The sequence below is a fragment of the Salmo salar genome, chromosome ssa13 (assembly GCF_905237065.1).
Source record: "Salmo salar chromosome ssa13, Ssal_v3.1, whole genome shotgun sequence".
Classification (NCBI taxonomy): domain Eukaryota; kingdom Metazoa; phylum Chordata; class Actinopteri; order Salmoniformes; family Salmonidae; genus Salmo; species Salmo salar.
In genome coordinates, this window is record NC_059454.1 from 81199555 (window position 1) to 81226116 (window position 26562).

At 43.4% G+C, this 26562-nt stretch overlaps 1 protein-coding gene across 1 annotated transcript in view; it reads left to right on the forward strand.

Moving 5' to 3' along the window:
* Positions 1 to 230: 230 nt before the first annotated feature.
* Positions 231 to 26562, forward strand: part of LOC106567921 (Down syndrome cell adhesion molecule homolog) — a 136124-nt gene continuing 109792 nt past the window's right edge. The window contains 1 exon segment of the mRNA XM_045692248.1: positions 231 to 1063. Coding sequence (XP_045548204.1) covers positions 1021 to 1063 — 43 coding nt within the window. The 5' untranslated portion in view covers positions 231 to 1020.

Here is a 26562-nt window from a genome sequence, read left to right on the forward strand (position 1 = left end):
TAAAATGAATGTCAGTCTAGCCAGGTGTGTATCACGCCTTTCTCATCACCCCATATCCTAGCCATAGCATCTACAACAATCATTGGCCTAATTATAACTTGAGTATTTTAATGTAAGCAATAATAATGTCCTTATATACCCATGATGGACACCTTGGTATCCTCTCTCTCATAAAGAGTGGAGGCAAGCCCTGTATGCAATCTAGCGCTCAGCACAAGGGATGGAGTGGCGAACTGCTGCACCTTTAAGGCAATGAAGAAGAAAAGCGGCCGCGGAGGAGGAGGCGAGAGTTATTCCATAATGCTCTGAGCCAGGGAAGGTTAGCGCAGGGACCAGTGTGATTTGTACGGCTGCGAGAAGATGCGTGTGCTTGTTGCTTGCTGGATGGAGAGAGGCGGCGAAAAGGGAATGAGTTTTCAGTACAGCTAACTATTGCTTCCTGCTTACAAATTCATACGTAATTTTTTTATCCAATCCAAATGTATGCATTTTTTTTCACTGGAAACTTTTTGGTCTCATTATTTATTCATAGTGTTTTCTTTATTTTGTAGACTAATTCGAATTGTTTTAACTTAATTCTTTATTTTCTTTGAATTTAATTTGGGAATTCCACCTGTGCATATTGCGCTTGTCCCTCCTCGTGTCGTATGCGTCTTCAGCCTCCAGTCTCCGCTCTGACTCAACCGCACTCACCTGGACCAGAGCTCAAGGAGGCGAGACCCACATGTACCCCGCAGAGCATCGCGCCCAGAAGCGGGGAAGGCTGCACTAAGGCACGGCGTGGCCACTTCAAGAGAGACGTACAGTTGGATCTAAGCTCTTATCATAAGACAATCACCAGACGCTCATACCTCCTCTTCCCAACGCGAAGAGAGAGAAAGAGAGAGAGAGATACTGATTTGTACAGACCATCGTCCATTGCAATTGGCATATTGAAGAAATATAAAGAAAACTTAAGGAAGAAAGTGTGTGGAGTGAAAAAAAGAAAAAGCATAGCTTGGATATTGAACGGTGCGGGGCATGTGGATATTGGCTGTCATCTTTTTCCAGTGCATCTTGAATGGTAAGTTGTGCTATTTAAAATGAACTTCATTAAAGACATGCTCTGGAAATGTTAATTTAATGTTAATTTTCCTCTGAGCAAAACTTACCAGATATAGCCCATCTTAATTATTTGCGGAATAATATTATTTATTTTGTGGTAAAATGATATACTAAATAGTTGTTGGTATGTCCTGAGAGCCCAGTTGGAGAGCGGTTGGATTGGGCAGCAGAAGCAGTGCTGGCTGAGCTGAGCCTGCCAGTCACATCCCGGTTAATTTGGCTACCTAATACCTATAGTTGGATACAACTATGTGAAAACACTGATTTAAAAACACTGAATAAAAACTAGACTCTACTTTGTTCTTTAGGGCGATTAACATAATATTTTATAGTAAGACATTTCTAGAATAGTGTAATAGTGCATAGGCTACAGTATATGGCGATGGCTTGATAGGAAAATATGAACTAAATGCTGGTATCGTTTTGATACATTTCGCAGGTTACACTTCAATAATAAGTAACCTTATTTCAATTTGGTGTAATTGTACTTTATCCCCATATTTTTATCTAATGAAATTGAGTGTGATTGTATATTTTGATAAAACACTTTTTGGGGAAGTGTAACTTCATGTTTAAAGTAATATCAGATGTTGTTTTATTTTTATTATTTCCAATTAGTAATTATCGTAGCTCATTTGCATATTCACATCAATACAATTAGGAATTATATTCATTCATAACAGCATAATCACATGTGAATTACACTTAAATAGTGTGCCACTTAATTGTGACAATAAAATGCAATGATTTCCCCTAGGCACATAGGGTATATTGATATTTTAAAAGGGTTTTAATAAGGGAAAAAACATGCTTATTTGCTATGGGAAATTTAATAGGCCAATTAATGTTTTATATGAGAATACAATTTACTAAAATATTCCATTGATTAACTGAATTAATATGTGCATAAGATAATCTCTTTATTTCCATAAAATCAGAAGGTATCCTGTGAGATAATACTGAAAAAAAGGAAACAACTCAGTTTATGCTGTATTTTTTTTATGGAGCTACACCCACCATATTAGAAGTACAAACATGGAGGCATCAGGATCTAAAAAAACAGTTGAGGCAAGCCCCTTGTCGCCCATTTCCCTGTGTTCCCCCTGAAACAGTTGAACACAATCCCTTTGTGTTACACAATGCAAAGGTGATTGGCCTGTAATTCCTTAAAAATGTGGATTTGATAAGAGGCAAATGTGCTTTTGGGTTGGGGCTGCCTGAACGCTTAGCGAATACAAGAAGGGTGTGTGTGAGAGAGAGGGGGGTGGGGGGGGAGAAGGAGGTTGAGGAGGACAAGGGGTTGGGGGTGTTTGTGGGGGTGGGGGGGGGGGGGAAATAATCCAGAGACAAATTGGACATTTAGAGGATCTTTTTAAAGATTGATGGATGGAGTGGGGGCTAATATTAAAGTGGACAGATGCATGTAAACTGAGGGGAGAGAGATGCGTCAACCAAAGATGACAGAAAAACCATTTTGTGGCAATGTTGAAGGGCTGAATGAGGTAGTGGTTTGCCACAGAAAATACAGTGATGCAGTGAGGGACATGTACAAATGCATTTTAACACAACTGAGGCAGGACTGACTGGTTCTAGAGAGAGCCCCTGTTCCATAGTATGATGTCCATTTCAAATATCAATCCATTATGTGCTACAATAAACCCTTGTGTGAGCTGAGAGCACTATCTCTCTCTTAGCTTTTGAACAGCTTCACATGGTGTGTTTTGACCATGCAGGCTTCGGCATTGTAAAATGGCTGCTCCTGAAGCATTCAGCATGGAAACTTTGAATGAAAACACCACTGTGGATATGATACATCCAGAGTCTATGGCTGATGTTGATGATCTGTGTTTTGTTAACAGATTAAGTTTATGCAAGAGTCACGTTGTCAATCTTTGAGGTTATTGAAATTATTGTTTTGTGGGCAGGAATGGCACACAATAATATACAATACAATATTATTTCATTTTACATGCTTTTTTTCTTTCAAAATTATGTTTTTTAAATCAATAAATCATAGATATGGCTGATAGGTCATAGATTGAAAAGGTCTTATACTGCTGTGTTTCTTATGATATCAGGCTACTTTGCATATTGCTCTATTTCTTCCTGATTTGTATTTTTTTGAATGTCCAACCAGCGTCCACATCACCAGCACTATCCTATATAAGAATAGTACAATGTGTAGCCTAGCTCTTCTGGGCAGAGAGAGAGAGAGACGGAGAGTGATCGAGATTGGATTCCAGACATAACGGCTTTTAGGGTTCTGGTCTAGCAGCACATGCTCCTGAGGTGGTCTCTATGGAAACGTGGATAATGAGTGTTGGCGCAGTGTGGGCTGGGTCTGAGCAAGGCCGCACTCTGTGCAGGTGACCCCGGAAGTGCTTCCCCACAGATTAGACCAGTCACTCCTGCAGCTCTATGATATTTTTGTAGACAGAGAAAGGATATGTGAAGGTTATTTTTGCATGTTTTAAAGATGTTATTCTGGTGGTAAGTTGTCGGTCGTTCTGATACGTTATTCCCAGATTTCTGTTGTTTTTCCAGGACTGACTACCGCAATCAGTAATAGTTTGGTTCATGTCTATTTGTTTGGTTTAGATCTTGTATTAGATTGTGTATTTATAGTATTTGAGTTATGCAAAGGTATGGAGCAATTTATTAACAAGGTGTTAGATCATGTTTTCTTTTTTTTAACTACAGCCTGACATTTGACAATGTAAATCTGCAGAATCTGCAGGGCTCTTTCTGTTGCATATATTTGCTGCTTTCCGTTTTTAAGACTGAGATGCAAACTCATCTTGTCTTTGGATACAATTTGCAATCATAAACAATTCACAGTTGCAACGAGTAAAAAGCATTGTAGTGTTGATGTCAATGACACTTTTCCAGTGCTGTTGCATCAGTATTAAATGTACTGGGAACAACAGATCTATCCATGGAGAGACAGACTGGGGAAATGGCATAATGTTGTTTTTGCTCAGCAATGCCAGGGGGCAAATATGACACATGCTCAATTGGACACTAATAAGCAGTGCAAATATACAACAATGCTCCTCAATTGGCACTCAGTATCACTGTGTGTGTGTGTGTGTGTGTGTGTGTGTGTGTGTGTGTGTGTGTGTGTGTGTGTGTGTGTGTGTGTGTGTGTGTGTGTGTGTGTGTGTGTGTGTGTGTGTGTGTGTGTGTGTGTGTGTGTGTGTGTGTGTGTGTGTGTGAGAGAGAGATTTGCCCCCTACCTCGGCTAATTCAGACATGAACCATCTCAGTGTGGATTCACCCGACCACCTTTCAGACAGACAGTAGTGTTTTGCCATCAGAACATAACCAAATTGTGTCTTTCATCTTATTCAAACACACATTCAGTAGTAAGACTTCCAATGTGGAAAATGCCTTAATCTATGCTGGCCTACAAGAGGATTCCTATTTAGAAGATTAAAGCTATCCTAGGCCTGGCATCTGAATAGCTGTCACTATCAGTTAGACTGCTCGTTTCGAACAGGAATAGCCTAGGGAACCAGGCTACAGGATTAACCTTGATAAAGCTGTCATGACCACAGAGATTTTAATCAACCCATCTGGGAGATCTCCACAGAGAGAGACCCAGGTTTGGTGTTATCATAACAGACATGTTGACTTAGTAATTGTGTGCTGTGTTTTTGTCATTGTATATGGGGGCAGGTGAGTGGAAGTAAAGGGCAATTATATTTTGAGTGTAAATGTACCTGTAATTATACAAAACATTAAGAACACCTGCTCTTTCCATGACATAGACTTAGACTGACCAGGTGAATCCAGGTGAAAGCTATGATGCCTTTTTGATGTCACTTGTTAAATGCACTTCAATCAGTGTAGATGAAGGGGAAAAGACAGGTTAAAGAAGGATTGTCTCAGTTGCCTTGAGACAATTGAGACATGGATTGTGTATTTGTGCTGATGGTGATTTGGCAAGACAAAAGATTTAAGTGCCTTTAAATGGGGTATGGTAGTAGGTGCCAGGCACACCGGCTTGTATCAAGAACTGCAACGCTGATGAGTTTTTCCACGCTCAACAGTTTCCCGTGTGTATCAAGAATGGTCCACCACCCAAAGGACATCCAGCCAACATGACACAACTGTGGGAAGCATTGGCGTCAGCATGGGCCAGCATCCCTGTGGAACGCTTTCGACACCTTGTAGAGTCCATGCCTCGACGAATTGAGGCTGTTCTGAGGGCAAAAATGGGTTGGGGGGGGACTCAATATTAGGAAGGTGTTCTTAATGTTTTGTACATTCAGTGTACATGCCAATGATGGATGTCGTTTATCAGAAAATGCAGGAATATCTACACACATATCCCCACACAGATCCCCATTGTCTTGAATCCTACTGTACTAGATACAGATACCATTTTTTTCAAGATACTGTATTACTTTCCAGTCATTGTTTCAAATATCAAAGATCAACAAACCTGCACTCCAAACGCCATCTGTGCAACTCATAGATTTGATTTGGGGTCTTTTCTCTTTTCTAAATGTCACCTTATGAAAGACATTGAACAGTTTGTAAATAAACAGTTATTATTGCATTATCATTATTATTTAACTAGTAAAAACAGAAGACAACATTGTTTGGAGGTCATGTTCAGGCCAGTGGGAAACTGGTTGGTGGTGTCCTTTGGTATATATCTGTCAGTTCACGTAGAACCAAGCCTGCATGACAGAGCCACCGCAACAAACACACACGCACAAGAATAAAGTGAAATTTGATAATACTCCTCCAACAGAAAAACATTTGATCTAAAAATGACCTAATAGATAAATACCAACAGCACTATAAAATAAAGCCTTACAAAATACATCCTTCCCATAAAAATCAGCATATGGCAAGTATTTGCAATATCTAAAACATTGTGCAAGATGGATGTCATGACATCTCCTAACATATCCCTGAGCTTGGAGTTGGCTGTTATATCCAGAACAGACTGAACCATATGGTAATGTGTGCACATTGAAATGTTAACTGTTTCTTTTAACCCAGGCCAGAATGCTTAAGGAGATGATGGAGTGCAACTAAGCAAAGAGAGAGATAAAGAGAGAGAGAATGAGTCAGCATGTGTTACACACTGGTATTTGACACACTGTAAGGAAGTAAACTATTACACAAGGTTCCCACATGCACGCACATGCACACTCACAGGTTCTTCCTGGTAGGTGGTGTTTTATATCTGTGAATGAATAAAACAACAGTAGTTAGTAGATAGCCTATGTCATTTGTTTTCCACTTAGCTGGCATGCTAGTGTTTCCATGTTAAAGTGGGGCAGTAGGCTAATGCCCTGACCCTTCAGGAAGGCAGGAGCTGATCTTAATGTGGCACAGCTAGCCTACAAGTGGGGATACTGTGGGCCCTACTGTATATTCACAAGACAAGTGTCCTGCTTGGACTTTTTTTCTTACATTTGATTGTTGTACTGTGCAGCATGTATTTCTCAGAACTACCAGTTTGTCAATGTTGTCTGAGATTTTATCTAGCGAAAGGAATGCTTTCCTTGTTCATAGGCCCTCTTTTTCCTTTGAGATACAGCATACCCCTTCAGCTACAATATCATTATAGATTGAGACCTGAAAGGTACATATTTTAGGATGAGTTGAGTATACAGGATGAGTTGTATTGACTTTGAGGGTATGTCATATACCATGTCAGGTCAAAAAGGGACTGGTGCTGAAGCCAACACACACATAGCCTACAGTATACTGTAGACTTGGCCATGGACATTTAATCCATATATCCATAATCCAACTTGAGCATCAGTTGACATATAAAGTTTCCGGCTAAAGTCTTGATTTGTTCTCACATGCTCACTCTTGCCCTCTGGGACATCACCATGGTACTGTACTATATACTTATCTGCTATTTTGAACAAGCATTAGAACAACAGTGCCAACAGTCCTTCCTGAGATAAGGGCTGTGTCCAGGTCGCCAGATCTGGAGACAGGGGTTGCCAGGTGAAGAGGTTCCTGCCTGGTGGGTTTCTATATGTAATGTGGTGCACATACACACACACTGCAGAGCTATTTTTGGGAGACCATTTTTAAAGTCTGTCACAGGGGTAATGGAAGGAGTACCAAATGACCTCTACAGAAAGACTCAGGCTTTGTGGTTTTCTACACACACGCACGCTCACACCAGGTCAAGCTCATTTATAACACATGGGACAGGTATCCCGCTATGCAAAAGTGATTGATCTCCTGAGTTGACGTGGGAGGCAGGTGAGGTGGTTTATGCATCTACACAGATCACACTCTTCTTTTTCTGTAGGTGAATAACATTAGAGTTGATAACCTTGAATACAATATATTGCAATACAATGCAGCCCATTAAAGACAATGCTATACATTGTTATCGTATTGCACCAATATTATGGAAAAAGCAAAAAAGATGTGTAGCCAGTTTGAATGATTTTTGTCAGATGTTTCCATTGTCTTCAGTCCACAGAAATGCTTCTAACGAAAGAGCTATATCAAATCAAATTTTATTTGTCAAGCGCTCTGAATACAACCTTACCTTGAAATGCTTACTTACAAGCCCTTAACCAACAATGCAGTTCAATAAATAGAGTTAAGAAAATATTTACTAAATAAACTAAAGTAAAAAAATGTAATAAAATGTAAAAGTAACACAAGAAAATGACATAACAATAACGAGGCTATATACAGGGGGTACCGGTACCGAGTCAGTGTGCGGGGGGTACAGGTCCCTCCTTTACATTTGTAAATCACATGACACCTTTTTTTTTTAAATTTTTTCTCTTATGAGTATAATGCATTAAATTAGCACATTTAAATAAATCCAATTGAAACGAAGCAACACACAAGGTTAGTGTGTTTTATTGTTTCAGTGTGTGAAGTGATGCCTGTTTGTCTTATTCAGCCAGTGATTGTTAGTTGCTCGGCTGACTATTAGATGCGTTGAGGCATATCCGACAAGCCCTGATTAGTATACAAAAAAAATCGGCACAATTTATGTAGCAGAAATGTGTAACATTTTCAAAGATTCTCCACAAATATCTCATTAAAGTGTTGCTAGCTCTGGGTCAAATCTGTTTTAGTCTCCATTCTATCAGGCCTTCCCCAGAAGTGATTATGCTAATTGCTGTTTGATCAGATGATTAAATTATAATTTGATTAATCCTGAGCACTAAACGGTCTGAATACGTTTATGTCCACTTGGTAGTATAGCTTTGCAGAGCTAACGTCTCCTGTCACTATGTAAGCAGACATGACAGAGGAAGGGAGGGATGACCAGAGAATGACTGAGGCACACCATCCAGACAGAAATAAACATTATTTTTTATTTAGATTGCATTTATTTAGATAAGTTAACCAAAAATGTAAATTGTCTTAATGTATATCACATTAAGCCAATAAAAAATGCAGGTGTCCCAGTCAGAGAACACCTGAAATATAAATAAATATTAGTGTAGCCTATTTTTGCAGTGAGTAGAGTAAAGAATAGCCTGAATGCAGCTTGCTGTCATCATTGTCCTAGTGCATTTCCGCCAATCTTGTGTACCCTCAGTTATTATATTGTTGTGAGGTTGGGTCCTGTTGGTAATATCACTGACTGATGAGGACAGTGTCCTGTGTGTCCCCTAGAATCCACCCCTCCTGTTGGGGACAATTTCAGGTGTTCTCTGACCGGGACACCTGCATTTTTGAAGGGCAGGTTCCAATGCTTGGTCTCACACACACACACACACACACACACACACACACACACACACACACGCACACACGCACGCACGCACGCACGCACGCAAAAAAAAGCAGGCTACCTGGCTCTGTCTCCCACTGTGGTATTAGAGAGGACTCTGCTGCAGTATGCTTACTCAAGATGGAGTAGCCCTGCCTGTGAAGCAAGTGGAGAGGGTGGGGGAGAGGGAGCGGTAGAAAGGAGAGGGAGGGGAAAGAGAGAAGGGCATGTTTCCTGAAGCATCAGAGAATGGCTGTGAATGGGAGGGAAGGCAATGATGTCTAGTTATCTGACGCACAATCCCTTTTAACCCCAGGACTTTGATTTGCCCTATTCTCGTGACAGCCTCTAGCTACTATGGCTAACTCTTCATAGCTTTTTGTTTCTGTGGCTGCACAATTCTTTAACAACAAAAAATGCAGCTTATATATTTGCAATGTTTAATAAATTATTCCTGTACACCTTTTTGTTGTTTCTGTGGCTGCCTGTTTTGAGCACGCCATATTTAATTGACAACAATATAAAAAGAGGCAGCTACCATACAGTATCTGTAAGGTTAACCATCAATACGTTTTTCCATAACCCCTAACTTGCATTGAAAAGGACATGTGTCTCCCCGATACATTTAACCATTTTAACCATCTATAATTAATGCTCAAGGAGATTCTCTGTCAACTGCTTGCATCTACTCCCCCAGCTGAAGCCTTGGTGCTGCACACCACATGGATGTTCTTAACTTCCTAGAGCTAGGGTCTATTTTCCTGAATTTCCGCTTGACTGGCGTGCCCAAAGTAAACTGCCTGTTACTCAGGCCCAGAAGCCAGGATATGCATATAATTGATAACATTGGATAGAAAACACTTTGAAGGTTCTAGAAATGTTCAAATAATGTCTGAGACTATAACACAATTGATATAGCAAGCGAAATTCCAAAGAAAAACCAACCAGGATTTTTTGTTGTTGACCTCCCAGGCTCTTATAATGGAAAGCTATGTGTTCTATGTAATTCCAGCTCCCAGATTACAATTCCTATGGCTTCCTCTAGATGTCAACAGTCTTTGTTCATTGTTTCAGGCTTGTTTCTTCAAAAACGAGCAAGAAACATGTGTCTCCCCGATACATTTATCCATTTATAGTCAATTAATGCTCACGGTGATTCTCTGTCAACTGCTTGCATCTACTCCCCCAGCTGAAGCCTTGGTGCTGCACGCCACATGGATGTTCTTAAGGATGTCTGTTATATCATCCAGCCTCTTCTATTCCACAAAATCTCCCTGTTCATCCCTACCTGCTGGATCCAATAGGACCTACAGCATTAATCTCACCTGATCTCCCTGCACCAATCAGACTCACAGGCTCAAATTGACTGGCCTATCATAGGCATGTTTGTCAGACTGTCCTTTGAGTCTTGTCCTATGAGAGAATTGTTAGTCACTGTACACAGTCCTTTTGTACCCAGATACTCATAACTTTTGGTTTGGTGTTTGTGATGACTTATTTTGATCTGACTCTTCTAGTCTTTTACCTTGAGGGAGACTCATGTCAACAAAACAAGCTCTGATTCATACTTTGAACTGGAAGAGATGCACACTCATAGTTGTCATTAAACATTCTCTGTAGTGTACTTTAGAATTTTTTTCCAAAGAATGTCAGTCCGAATGTTGTCAGATGTATGTTTGTTATAAGGTCGTCATGACCAATATGTGAGATTTTAGAATATCGCTGGAGGGGATGGCTGCCGTTTTACAGGCTCCTGACCAATTGTGCTATTTTGTGTGTTTTTTCGCATTGTTTGTTACTTATTTTGTACATAATGTTTCTGCTACCGTCTCTTATGACAAAAAATACCTTCTGGATATCAGAATGCAAAGGATATACTGTTGTTCCTGGACCAGTCCCAAAGCCTCATCATTCGCATGAAGAAAAGACTGAGATACAAGGTGCGTAGATCCGGGTGCCTTGTGAGAATTCGTCGGCGAGTGGGTAACCCGCCTCTACCATCCGTTCTATTGGCCAACGTGCAATCACTGGAGAATAAACTGGATGAGCTCCGTTCGAGACTATCCTACCAACGGGACATTAAAAACTGTAGTATCTTATGTTTCACCGAGTCATGACTGAACGATGACACGGATAATGTACAGTTGGCTGGCTTTTCCATGCATCCACAAGACAGAACACCGACCTCCGGTAAGACGAGGGTTAGTGGTGTGTGTCTATTTGTCAATAACAGCTGGTGCGCGATGTCTAATCTTAGTGAAGTCTCAAAGTATTGCTCACCTGAGGTAGAGTACCTCATGATAAGATGTAGACCACACTACCTACCAAGAGAGTTTTCATCTATATTTTTCGTAGCTGTCTATTTACCACCACAAACTGATGCTGGCACTAAGACCGCACTCAATGAGTTGTATAAGACCATTAGCAAACAAGAAAATGCTCATCAAGAAGCGACGCTCCTAGTGGCCGGGAACTTTAATGCAGTCAAACTTAAATTTGTTTTACCTAATATCTACAAGCATGTCACATGTGCAACGAGAGGACCAAAAAACTTTAGACCACCTTTACTCCACACACAAAGACACATACAAAGCTCTCCCTTGCCCTCCATTTGGCAAATTTGACCATAATCCTATCCTCCTGATATCTGCTTACATGCAAAAACTAAATCACAAAGTACCAGTGACTCAATAAACACCGAAGTGGTCAGATGACGAGGATCCTAAGCTACAGGACTGTTTTGCTAGCACAGACTGGAATATGTTACGGAATTCGTCAAATTGCATTGACGAGTATACCACCTCAGTCACCAGCTTAATCAATAAGTGCATCAACGACGTCGTCCCCACAGTGACCGTAAGTACATATCCCAACCAGAAGCCATGGATTACAGGCAACATCCGCACCAAGCTAAAGGAACGGGACACTAATCTGGATGCTTATAAGAAATCCCGCTATGTCCTTAGACATACCACCAAACAGGCAAAGCGTCAATACAGGACCAAGATTGAATCATAATAATACGGCTGTGATGCCTGTTGGATGTGGCAGGGCTTGCAAACTATTATGGACTACAAAGGGAAACCCATCCGCGAGCTGCCCAGTGACGTGAGCTTACCAGATGGGCTAAATCCCTTTTATGCTCCCTTCTAGGCAATCAACATTGAAGCATGCATGAGAGCACCAGCAGTTCTGGATGACTGTGTGATCGCGCTCTCCGTAGCCGATGTGAGCGAGACCTTTAACCTCTTACATCTAGACATTCCGCTAGCGGAACACCTGCTCCAATATCCAATGATGGGCGTGGCGCGAAATACAAACTCCTCAAAAATACAAAAACTTCAATTTTTCAAACATATGACTATTTCACAGCATTTTAAAGACAAGACTCTCCTTTATCTAACCACACTGTCCGATTTCAAAAAGGCTTTACAGCGAAAGCAAACCATTAGATTATGTCAGCAGAGTACCAAGCCAGAAATAATCAGACACCCATTTTTCAAGCTAGCATATAATGTCACAAAAACCCAGAAGACAGCTAAATGCAGCACTAACCTTTGATGATCTTCATCAGATGACACACCTAGGACATTATGTTATACAATACATGCATGTTTTGTTCAATCAAGTTCATATTTATATCAAAAAACAGCTTTTTACATTAGCATGTGACGTTCAGAACTAGCAATTCCGGAGGAATTTGCTAACATTTTACTAAATTACTCACGATAAACGTTCACAAAAAGCATAACAATTATTTTAAGAATTATAGATACAGAACTCCTCTATGCACTCGATATGTCCGATTTTAAAATAGCTTTTTGGTGAAAGCACATTTTGCAATATTCTAAGTACATAGCCCAGGCATCACGGGCTAGCTATTTAGACACCCGGCAAGTTTAGCACTCACCAATATCAGGTTTACTATTATAAAAGTTTGATTACCTTTTGTTGTCTTCGTCAGAATGCACTCCCAGGACTGCTACTTCAATAACAAATGTTGGTTTGGTCCAAAATAATCCATCGTTATATCCGAATAGCGGCGTTTTGTTCGTGCGTCCCAGACACTATCTGAAATGGTAAATCAGGGTCGTGCGCATGGCGCAATTCGTGACAAAGAAAATCTAAATATTCCATTACCGTACTTCGAAGCATGTCAACCGCTGTTTAAAATCCATTTTTATGCCATTTTTCTCGTAAAAAAGCGATAATATTCCGACCGGGAATCTCCTTTTAGCTAAACAGAGGAAAGTAAACAGAGCTTTCGGTCGACGCGGGCACGAGCCTGAGTCTCACAGTACTGTAACCAGCCACTACCCAAACGCGCTACTTTGTTTCAGCCAGAGCCTGCAAAGCCACGATTCAGCTTTTTGCCGCCTTCTGAGACCCTATGGCAGCCATAGGAAGTGTCACGGGACAGCTAAGATCCTCACTCTTCAATAAACAGAGACAAGAAGAACGACACCTTGTCAGACAGGCCACTTCCTGCCTGAAACCTTGTCAGGTTTTTGCCTGCTAAATGAGTTCTGTTATACTCACAGACACCATTCAAACAGTTTTAGAAACTTTAGGGTGTTTTCTATCCATATGTAATAAGTATATGCATATTCTAGTTACTGGGTAGGAGTGGTAACCAGATTAAATCGGGTACGTTTTTTATCCAGCCGTGAAAATACTGCCCCCTAGCCATAACAGGTTAAACAGGTCAACATTCACAAGGCCGCGGGGCAAAACGGATTACCAGGACGTGTACTCAGAGCATGCACTGGCCAGCAGGCAAGTGTCTACACTGACATTTTCAACCTCTCCCTGACCGAGTCTGTAATACCTACATGTTTCAAGCAGACCACCTGCCTAAATGACTACCGCCCTGTAGGACTCACGTAGGTAGCCATGAAGTGCTTTGAAAGTCTGGCCATGGATCATATCAACACCATCATCCCGGAACCCTAGACCCACTCCAATTCGCATACTGCCCCAACAGATCCACAGATGATGCAATCTCAATTGGAATCCACACTGCCCTTTCCCACCTGGACAAAAGGAACACCTATGTGAGAATGCTGTTCATTGTCTACAGCTCAGCGTTCAACAACATAGTGCCCACAAAGCTCATCACTAAGCTAAGGACCCTGGAACTAAACATCTCCCTCTGAAAACTAAATCCTGGACTTCTTGACGGGCAGGCCACAGTTGGTAAGGGTAGGCAACAACTCACCTGCCACTCTGATCCTCAACACTGGGGCCCCTCAGGGGTGCATGCTCAACCCCCTCCTGTACTCCCTGTTCACCCACAACTGCGTGGCCAAGCATGACTCCAACACCATCATTAAGTTTGTTGACGATGCAACAGTGGTAGGCCTGATCACCGACAACGGTGAGACAGCCTATAGGGAGGAGGTCAGAGATCTACCTCAATGTGAGCAAGACAAAGGAGCTGATCCTGGACTACAGAAAAAGGAGGGCCGAACACGCCTCCATTCACATCGACGGGGCTGTAGTGGAGTGGGTCATGAGCTTCAAGTTCCTTCGTGTCCACATCACCAACAAACTATCATGGTCTAAACACACCAAGACAGTCGTGAAGAGGGCACGACAACGCCTATTCAGGGTACTGAAAGGATTTGGAATGGGTCCCCAGATTCTCAAAAAGTTATACAGCTGCACCATCGAGAGCATCCTGACCGGTTGCATCACCGCCTGGTATGGCAACTGCTCAGCATCCGACCGTAAGGCGCTACAGAGGGTAGTGAATACGGTCCAGTACATCGCTGGGGCCAAGCTTCCTGCCATTCAGGACCTGTATACTAGGCTGTGTCAGAGGAAGGCCCAAAAAAGCATTTCGCAGTAAGGTCTAAGCCTGTTGTGTTCGGCACATGTGACAAATAAAAATGTATTTAATTTGTTTATGTGCACGTTCAGATTTATATCGTCAGTAGAGGGAGCTCGGTTAGCCATTAGTAAACAGAGTTCTTCTGTTTCCTCATCATGCCAGCTCTCTGCCACTCTCTCTCTTCTCTCTCCCCTGTCCTCTCTCTTCTCCCTCTCCCTATCTCTCTCTGTCACTCTCTGTCTCTCGCACTCTCTCTCACACACACTCTATCCTCTTCTCTCTCTCTGTCACTCTCTCTCTCTCTCTTTCTCTCTCTCTCCTCTGTGATTCAGACATCAATGTCTCAGTGCTGTAACTGATTAAGATCTAACTGGCATCCCCTCAGGATCTCCTCTCTCCTCATTCCTGTTCCCCGCTCATGGAAATGAGCATTCAGATGCATCAACTAACCCACTTGAATAAAAAAAATTGAAAATGTGCAAGAATGACCCTCATCTCATCATGCGTCCTCAGGAGGATCCACATCAGAGGAGGATATCATTGGTTTTACATAGCGCTGGGGCAGAGTGCCACTAAGCATGCTGCTCAGTATTATTCATGAGAGCAAATTGGGAGCCAGGGAGTGAGTCAGGCAAGGGCCCTTTCGTTCCTGGGCTGTAGCAACGCGCCTCTTGCCGTGTAAGCCCTGGGGGCAGGAGAGGGAAGGGGGTGTGGGGGTGTGCTTACTCACTGCCACAGGACCCTGTCCTGTCCATCCCGAACCCCCCTGATCCACCCTGATCCACCCCCTTCTCTCTCCTGAAGCGCTCTGCCTTAATTACCTGCAGCTCCAGACATGGCCTGTCAGTGTGCCACAGTCACTGTTTGCCACTGGGGATGCCCAGCACTGGACCAGACACACACACACACACACACACACACACACACACACACACACACACACACACACACACACACACACACACACACACACACACACAGAGCCTTTCCCTGCTCTGTCCTCACCAAGCATGGTTGTGACTAACAGCCAACCAGCAATACTACAGCCACTAGCACTCAGACAGCCTAGCCTTAGGAATGGACTGGAGGACATAATATGGCCAATTGCTAGCTCACTGTATGGAGGTCAAGCGATGGCGAGATACTGTTGCACACACTTGTGAATATGGAGGACACCTAGTCAGTTGTACAAATGAATGCATTCAACTGAAATGTATCTTCTGCGTTTATCCCAACCCCTCTGAATCAGAGAGGTACGGGGGGCTGCCTTTATCAACATCCATGCCCAGGGAGCAGTTGTTGGGGGTTAAGAACAGATTTTTACCTTGTCTGCTCGGGGATTCGATCCAGCAACCTTTCAGTTACTGGCTCAATGCTCCTACCCGCCAGGCTACTTGCCTCTAAAATATTAAAAGAAGGATGTAAGTAATCAGTAGCTGAAATTAGGAAAATTGAGTAGCTTGACTATCATCTGTTGTTGGGTGGGTGTTGTTTGGTGGAGGTAAACACATGCGCAGAACGGAGCCACTGAAGCATCAATGGGCTAGCTGCTAATGCATGGGCCTATTTATGTTGCTGTTAGCTCGATCAGTATTGATCCTACATTTACTTAAATAAATCGCCTGGGTGGTTTTGAAAGCAGCAGTTTAGCAGAGAAGTAGGTGATGGTTTGTGCCCTTGAGCTGTCAGGCAGGCCCGTAGCAATGTAACAGACAGGAAGCACCCAGAGCCAGACCTGAGCGGACAGGACAGGGAGAGTGCATTAGAGTCACCAGCAATCCAGGATCAGTGCCTTCATTCACTATGGGCCTTCTCCAACAGGGAGTGACACAACTACAGAGCCATCTATTATTTTACACCAAGAGAAGGCCCTCTTCCAACTCCAACAGCCAAACCAGCCAAACCCTCAGTCCCCTCAGCTTTGCTGATAGAGGGAAATAAAAAAGCCCCATTCATTATAGATGTGTTGGATGCATTATTGAACAGTATCATTTTTTTCTTCTTTGTGGTTTGGCTCATGGAAAAATGAAGTCGATTAAAGGTGCAGGTCGCTGAGCGTGTGGTGGATTTTAGAGAGGTTGTGGGGATGACTGACAGGTCAGTCAGTGAGAGAGAGAGAGAGAGAGAGAGAGAGAGAGAGAGAGAGAGAGAGAGAGAGAGAGAGAGAGAGAGAGAGAGAGAGAGAGAGAGAGAGAGAGAGAGAGAGAGAGAGAGAGAGAGAGAGAGAGAGAGAGAGAGAGAGAGAGAGAGAGAGAGAGAGAGAGAGAGAGAGAGAGAGAGAGAGAGAAGACCTTAAGCATCTGCCTCTGCCGCAAAAGGTTGCATGCTCGAATCCAGCAATAGAAAGTTTATCCCAAACCTTAACCACCCCCCTTGACAATTCTGAGTTAACATCTAACCTTAAGATTTCGGAGTAAATGCCTTAACTTAACCTTAAATTCTGACATGAGACTGTGAGAACTTGTTGGATGAAGAGATGGTTAGGAGAGATTTGAGTTGTTCTGAATGTGTCAGGCCAGACATAAAATAGAACCGTAGGTTGTGCGTGCATGCGAACAGTACATACATAGAGGACATGTACGTGAGTGGGTGCGTGTGTCCTGATGCATCCCCAGGTGGCCCTGCCCTAGTAGACACAGTAAGGTTGTGTGTGTGTTCAGTCATGGGTGGTTGGGCTGGTCCTAGAAGCTTTATACAATTAAAGTGTTTTTCCTCCTCAAGTCAAACCTGGCTCTTCCCTTGCTATGTTGCATTGACTCCTTCACATCTAAAACCAAAACCAATGAAAATGTATGCACTGTATAGATAAAATCAATCAAAATCTAATCAAATGTGTTGGTCACATGGGCCGAATGCAACAGGTGTATACTTTAGAGTGAAATGCTTACTTACGATCCCATTCACAACAATGCAGAGTTAAAAGGTAAGGCAAATATTTGGTTAATGAAAAGGAAATAGAACACAATAAAAACAATAACGAGACTATATACAAGTCATCAATCAATCAATAAAGCCCTTTTTTACATCAGCCGATGTCACAAAGTGCTATACAGAAACCCAGCCTAAAACACCAAACAGCAAGCAATGCAGATGTACTGTAGAAGCACGGTGGCTAGGAAAAACTCCCTAGAAAGGCAGTAATCTAGGAAGAAACCTAGAGAGGAACCAGGCTCTGAGGGGTGGCCAGTCCTCTTCTGGCTGTGGCGGGTAGAGATTAAAACAGTACATGGCCAAGATGTTCAAATGTTCATAGATGACCAGCAGGGTCAAATAATAATAATCACAGTGGTTGTAGAGGGTGCAACAGGTCAGCACCTCAGGAGTAAATATCAGTTGGCTTTTCATAGCTGATCATTCAGAGTTAGAGACAGCAGGTGCGGTAGAAAGAGTACCGAGTCAATGTGTACCAGTACCGAGTCAATGTGCAGGGGAATGAGGTAGTTGAGGTAATTGAGGTAATACAGTATGTACATGTAGGTAGGGGTAAAAGTGACTAGGCAATCAGGATATATAAAAAACAGAGTAGCAGCAGCATATGAAGAATGTGAAAGTGTGTCTATCTGTGAGTGTGTGTGTGTGTGTGTGTGGGGGGTCAATATGCATGTGTGTGTGTGTGTGTGTGTGTGTGTGTGTGTGTGTGTGTGTGTGTGTGTGTGTGTGTGTGTGTGTGTGTGTGTGTGTGTGTGTTGGAGTGTCAGTGTAGTACATGTGAGGGTGTGGGTAGAGTCTAGTGTGTGTGCATAGAGCAGTGCAAAGGAGTCAATGCAATAAATAATAAAGGGGGTCAATGTAAATATTCAGATTAACAATTTGATTAACTGTTCAGCAGTCTTATGGCTTGGGGGTAGAACCTGTTCAGGTGCCTTTTGGTCCCAGACTTGGCACTCCGGTACCACTTGCCGTGTGGTAGCAGAGAAGACAGTTTATGGCCTGGGTGGCTGGAGTTTTTAACATTTTTTAGGGCATTCCTCTGACACCGCCTGCTATAGAGGTCCTGGATAGCAAGGAGTTTGGCCCCAGGGATGTACTGGGCCATAACCACTAACCTCTATAGTGCCTTGCAGTCACATGACAAGCAGTTGTCATACCAGGCGGTGATGTAGCCAGTCAAGATGCTCTCAATGCTGCAGCTGTAGAACCTTTTAAGGATCTGAAGTGCCTCTGAAAAATCTTTTCAGACACCTGATGGGGAAGAGGCATTGTCATTCCCTCTTCACGACTGTGGTGTGTTTGTACCATGATAGGTCCTTAGTGATGTGGACACAGAGGAACTTGAAGCTCTCTACCTGCTCCACTACAGCCCTGTTGATGTGACTGGGGGCGTGTTCAGCCCTCCGTTTCCTGTAGTCCACGATCAGCTCCTTTGTCTTCCCACATTGAGGGAGAGATTGTTGTCCTGGCACCACAAAGGGAAACTCAGCCGTGAGCTGCCCAGTGATGCAAGCCTTCCAGACGAGCTAAATGCCTTTTATGCTCGCTTCAAGGCAAGCAACACTGAAGCATGCATGAGAGCACCATCTGTTCCAGACGACTGTGTGATCACGCTCTCGGTAGCCGATATGAGCAAGACCTTTAAACAGGTCAACATTCACAAGGCCGCTGGGCCAGACGGATTACCAGGACGTGTACACAGAGCATGCGCAGACATTTTCAACCTCTCCCTGACTGAGTCTGTAATACCTACATGTTTCAAGCAGATCACCATAGTCCCTGTGCCCAAGAAAGCGAACGTAACCTGCCTAAATGACTTCCGACCCGTAGCACTCACGTCGGTAGCGATGAAGTGCTTTGAAAGGCTGGTCATGACTCACATCAACACCATCATCTCAGAAATCCTAGACCCAGTCCAATTCGCATACTGCCCCAACAGATCCACAGATGATGTAATCTCAATCTCACTCCACACTGCCCTTTCCCACCTGGACAAAAGGAACACCTATGTGAGAATGCTGTTCATTGACTACAGCTTAGCATCCAACACCATAGTGCCCACAAAGCTCATCACTAAGCTTAGGACCCTGGGACTTAACACGTCCATCTGCATCTGGATCCTGGACTTCCTGATGGGCCACCCCCAGGTGGTAAGGTAAGGGTAGGCCACAGTTGGTAAGGGTAGGTAACAACTCATCTGCCACTCTGATCCTCAACACTGGGGTCCCTCAGGGGTACGTGCTTAGTCCGCTCCTGTACTCCCTGTTCACCTATGACTGCATGGCCAGGCACGACTCCAACACCATCATTAAGTTTGCTGATGACACAACAGTGGGAGGCCTGATCACCGACAACGATGAGACAGCCTATAGGGAGGAGATCAGAGACCTGGCAGTGTGGTGCCAGGACAACAACCTCTCCCTCAATGTGAGAAAGACAAAGGAGCTGATCATGGACTACAGAAGAAGGAGGGCCGAACAGGTTGAGAGTTTCAAGTTCCTTGGTGTCTACATCACCAACAACCTATCATGGTCCAAACACACCAAGACAGTTGTGAAGAGGGCACGACAACACCTTTTCCCTCTCAGGAGACTGAAAAGATTTGGCATGGGTCCCCAGATTCTCAAAAATGTGTACAACTACACCATCGAGAGCATCCTGACCGGTTGTATCACCTACTGGAATGGCAACTGCTCGGAGTCTGACCGTAACGCACTACAGAGGGAAGTGCTTGCGGCCCAGTACATCACTGGGGCCAAGCTTCCTGCCATCCAGGACCTATATACTAGGCGGTGTCAGAGGAAGGCCCAAAAAATGGTCAAAGACTCCAACCACCCAAGTCATAGACTGATCTCTCTGCTACCGCACGGCAAGCGGTACCAGAGCCCAAGTCTAGGTACAAAAGCCTCCTTAACAGCTTCTACACCCAAGCCTTAAGACCCCCCCCCTTTGATTTTACACTGCTGCTACTTGCTGTTTATTATCTATGCATAGTCACTTTATGACCTACCTACATGTACAAATTACCTCGACTAACCTGTACCCCCGCACATTGACTCAGTACCGGTACCCCCTGCATATAGCCTCGTCATTGTTATTTTATTGTGTTACTTTTTATAGAATTTTTTACTTTCGTTTATTTAGTAAATATTTTCTTTACTCTATTTCTTGAACTGCATTGTTGGTTAAGTGCTTGTAAGTAAGAATTTCACTGTAAGGTGTACACCTGTTGTATTCAGCGCATGTGACAAATAAAAGTTGATTTGATGCAAACTCAACATAACATTGGCCAATAGCTTACATAACACGTTAATGATAACAAAGACACAAACATTAGCGCTTACAATCAACTTTCAAAACACCCCTGAAACAAGAGAAAACAACTCATGAGAGGCGCGCGATACTTGTGTGTTACGGTTGTCGTAAGAACTGGACCAAGGCGCAGCGTACGTAGATTTCCACATCTTTATTCTCAAGTGAAACTTCAGCAAAACAAAACAATAAACGAACAAAACATGACTACGTGGTGCACATACACAAACACAAAATAATATCCCACAAACACAGGTGGGAAAAAGGCTACCTAAATATGATCCCCAATTAGAGGCAACGATTACCAGCTGCCTCTAATTGGGAACCATACCAAGCACACCAACATAGAAATAAGAAAACTACCAAGGGCTCTCCATGGTCAGGGCGTGACACTGTAGGTAAAGCCACATGACTGGCGCACACCCAGCTAGCAAGCCAGATGAGTTCAGCGGTGGTAAGTTGAACGGATCAGCAATACCAAACAAAGACAAAACAATGGTAAACAGACTCTGGCATTTCTGCTTTTACATAAGTCTAATACAGGGCATGCATGATGTTTGATGGGATTAGCGATAGCACAGGGTTAGCAAGCAATGTTTGTACCAAACAATCAGTCCATTTGTGTGGGGCACGGGCACATCATTCCTTATTATATACATTTCTAAAGGGAAATTAATGAATAGCCTAATTGTGCAGCATAAATGACATTCAAAACCTATAGTAGGCTATAGTAGTCTTTCAGACCAAAAGTGTTGCAAATGCAGACAGACAGACAGACAGACAGACAGACAGACAGACAGACAGACAGACAGACAGACAGACAGACAGACAGACAGACAGACAGACAGACAGACAGACAGACAGGCAGGCAGGCAGGCAGGCAGGCAGGCAGGCAGGTCTGTTGTCTTGCTCATGCTGATGGTTGTGTATTGATAGGATACACATTCATCTTTGATCTGTCTTTTTAAGTTTCCCACGGCCTGGTTTTGATCTTCTCCTGGCTGCTCTCCTCTCGTTATTATCAATAGATTCTCAGAAGTGCCGCTGCTACTCTGTAAAACAACTCTTTATACTTCAGTGATCTGACTGCTTTATTACTGCTGTTAATGAGATTATTATTCAGAGGTGTCGCATAAAACACATACAAATACCCTGTAGAACTTCACAGCCAGCCCCACCCAAACACACAGGGGCTGTTTCGGTAAACACTCTGTTGATTTAGCTCAATTTGACTTGGTCATTCAGTTAATACAGCTGAAGTCTTGGTCATAAGAGACAGCTAAGTGCTTTATGATGTGTGTGGTTGTGGTAGGACTTTACATTACAGCACGGAATAAAGTGATGATAATGTGGTAATAATAAGATAAGTTTTAGCTTGTTAATTGACATACATTTCACCTGGTCATTCAGCTATTACAGCTGAATATGGCTGGGTCATAGGCCTTTCCTGCAGTCAAATGACAAAATAGCCTTCTAGTGGCCTCATGGGTGGAATGTTATTCATATTTTTCATAATTTCATAATTAATAAACATGTTGTTGTTTTTTACACAGAAAATCATTTTTTCTATGTCAAACGGTTTTGTTATATTTCAGTCTTCTGTGATGTATATAACGTGTAATATTGGGCTGCAAACTCAAAATGGAATACATTTCAACTCTATATTTGACATGGTATAGGTGTCTTCTTTTTTTAAGCCCATAACCATGTGTGTGGGGTGTATACTTTTGTTTGAAAGTAGATTTGTTTAAGACTACCAAGAAACACTCTGCATGACCCTGATTTAGCCCACTGCAGTAAAAGGTTAACAAAACAACTACAATTGCAGTACATACAAGTTCTCAGACTGTATTTAGGATGTAGGTAGATCGCCATCTTATCCACTGTCCTCTCCAGTAATTTGGGTTGCAAGTCAGTGTGGTATACATGAAGGTCCAAGAGAAGATAAGAAATGGCATTTCAGCCAGGACGGGGAATAATGTGTACTCTACTCTCTGTGTGAGAGAGATGCACTGTCTTGTTATTTGTTGTTTGCTTTCCTGCACCTGTGTCCCCCTGCTCAGTACAGGTTGAGCAAGCCTGGATGTGAGAGACAGGGTCACTTGACCATGAAGGAGGGCTGAAGGTTACAGAGAAACTGGAAGGAGAGGAGGAGAGAGAGAAGGAAGGAAGAGGCAGAGAGAGAGAGATGATAACGAGAGAAGAGAAGATGAGAGGAGAGGAGAGAGAGCAGGATGGAGTGGAGATGAGAGAGACAGAGAGAAGAGGAAAAAAGGAGGAGTGTGAATTTGCTGGAAGAGAGCCTAACAGAGAGAGTGGGAGAATGCCCCTGACCTCTCTAGTGGCCTTTCTCCCTCTCTTTCTCTCTCTCTCTGCTAATAACTGCCTGCATGTTATTGTCTGAGTGCTTTCCATCTCTCTCTCCACTCTTCCTCACTGTTTTCCTTGACAAATGTTTTTTTCTCTATACAGTATCTCTCTGCTCTCCTCCATTGGGCTCTGGGCTCTGGAAGCACCTGCATGTGTCCGTCATGGCTTCACTGTCTTAAGGAATCAGCCGCCCAGAAACGGGGGCTACATTTTTCATGAGTGTGTTAAAAGGCGGATTGAGACAAAGGCACTCATGAGGCAGCCTCTCCCTTTTTCACCTTTCAAACACACTCAGAACTCAGCTTTGATGGCTCTTTGTTCACATTAAAAACCTGCAAAGCACAGAGGAGGCTGGCTTTATTCTCCAAACAATAGCTACAAACCTTTTGGGACCTGTATGTATTGACTGCCCTGACTGTGGTCCTGCTAAGAGGGGTCCATCCACTATAATGGCTGATGATGGAGCTGGTTGTATTTATATTTATGAGCACTTAGCTTCAGGCTAACTCTTAGCATGTATTCATGCTATGATGAGCCACCTGCAGCTGCTTAGCTGGGCTGAGAGCTATTGATCTGTGTGTTAACCATAGGGGTAAATACAATGAGGACACACACACACACTTCAGGACTGATGCAGAGGCAGAGAATGGGTGTGGCGCCGGACCCTCTGGTCCATGGCTGTGTTGTGGAACATGCAGTTACTACACTATGCTATTCAGGCCACTGATCAATCAGCCATGTGATACTTGGCTGTGTGTGTCTGTCTGTTAATGTTGGGGTCTCAAGATTTCCTGTTAGCCGATCAATATGGTGCAGTGCTAGACGTCCATAAGGATGGAGCACTCTTGCACTTCCCTTCCCCATTCCCTGCTTATGAAAGTCTCAATACAGTTCATGATCATATGATTTCGATAAGAAACAGAAAGGACCCTGAATGATGACAACACCTGCAATTAAATGTTGAGCTCCCTCATGTCTGTAACTTTGAGGTACAAATATTAATCCTGTGCATTTGAGTATGTGTGAATGTGAATTGAGATCTGGTCCCAGGAATTCCCACAGTAAAAAAGCTGAAATTCACTACTTTCATTAATCTGCTTGTTCTGCCCTCATATTTAGCCTCACATTTAAGTGTTTTACAATTTTCTTTCCAGGACAACCAGGGCTACAAGGAGAACACAAAGTAGAGCACAAAAACAATTTGACATAAACACTTACATTCATGAGTTTTATTGACAAATGTCAATAAAAAAAATAAGGTCCACCAAGAAAAAAACAGATAAAAAAATGCATTTATAAGAATGCTGTAACTAGAGAAATAATTTGCTCAGTGGGAAATGAATATCCAACTAGTCAATGACAACTGTGTGGAGTGTTGAGTTTGTGACAGCAATCAAATGCAACAACAAAGAAGTCCGTAGCTTAAAAACACAATGTTTAAAATGGGTTGGAAGCACATGTTTCCAAGATGGCGTAGCAGTGGGATGTCTGTTTTGATTGTCTTGTCCCATCCCTTGTATATATCGTTTTTCTTCGTATATATTTCGTATATATTTTTTATATTTTTAATCTCAATTTCCATCTACGGACTGAACATACTCTCCTGCAACCCGCCTCACCAATGTAGTATGGATCTGCTATTTTTTATAGTATAGAACCGGAACCCCCTTCAGAAGTTTGCCAGCTAACTAGCTACTAGCTAGTTGTCAGTTAGCCACTGCCAGCGGTCATCACCGTTAACTCGGACATCTGCCAGCCTGCACAGCGCGAAATCAACCCAGAGCATATCGGACTGCTTTTCTCTACCACATCTCCGGATTCCTACCGCAAGCTCTGAACCTTTACTCCATCACAGCTAGCTAGCTACTATCCAAGTGGCTACTCCTGGCTAACGTCTCTGTCCCGAAGCAAGCACCAGTTAGCCTGGAGCTAGTCTCAAGCTAGGCCCATCTCCCGGCTAGCCAAAGAGATCCATCAAGAAATTCTTGGGCTTCAATTACCTCTTTTGCCAATTGGCCTGGACCCTTTGCTGCCGACACGGAGCCCCGCCAATCCATCATGACTGGTCTACCGACGTAACCGTCCGAGGGGGTTTCTGTCCCGAAGCAAGCACAAGTTAGCCTGGAGCTAGGCCCATCTCCCGGCTACCCGAAGAGATCCATCAGATAATTACTGGGATTCAATACCTCTTTTGCCAATTGGCCTGGACCCTCTGCTGCTGACACGGAGCCCCGCCGATCCATCATGACTGGTCTGCCAACGTAACCGTCCGAGGGGGTTTCAACAGGCTCTCCCGTTGCGACGTCCCCCTGAGGCCCATCTGCTAGCCTGCTATCCCTGGCCTGCTAGCTGTCTGAATCGCCGTGCCTCCAGCTCGCCTAGCTGATCACTCGGCTACACATGCCTCTCCCTAATGTCAATTTGCCTTGTCTATTGCTGTTTTGGTTAGTAAATTTTGTCTTATTTCACTGTAGAGCCTCCAGCCCTGCTCAATATGCCTTAGCTAGCCCTTTTGTTCTACCCCCCACACATGCGGTGTCCACACCTGGCTTAAATGGTGCCTCTAGAGACAAAACCTCTCTCATCATCACTCAATGCCTAGGCTTACCTCCACTGTACTCACATCCTACCATAGCCTTGTCTGTACATTATGCCTTGAATCTATTCTTCCGTGCCCAGAAACCTGCTCCTTTTACTCTCTGTTCCGAACGCAATAGACGACAGTTCTTTTAGCCTTTAGCCGTACTCTTATCCAACTCCTCCTCTGTTCCTCTGGTGATGTAGAGGTTAACCCAGGCCCGGCAGCCCCCAGCATCACTCCCATTCCCCAGGCGCTCTCATTTGTTGACTTCTGTAACCGTAAAAGCATTGGTTTCATGCATGTTAACATTAGAAGCCTCCTCCCTAATCCACTGGCTTCCAGTTGAAGCTCGCATCTGCTACAAGACAATGGTGCTTGCCTACGGAGCTGTGAGGGGAACGGCACCTCCGTACCTTCAGGCTCTGATCAGTCCCTACACCCAAAGAAGGGCACTGTGTTCATCCACCTCTGGCCTGCTCGCCTCCCTACCTCTGCGGAAGCACAGTTCCCGCTCAGCCCAGTCAAAACTGTTTGCTGCTCTGGCACCCCAATGGTCCTCACGACGCCAGGACAGCGGAGTCAATCACCACCTTCCGGAGACACCTGAAACCCCACCTCTTTAAGGAATACCTGGGATAGGATAAAGTAATCCTTCTACCCCCCCCCCAAAAAAAAATATATAGATGCACTATTGTAAAGTTG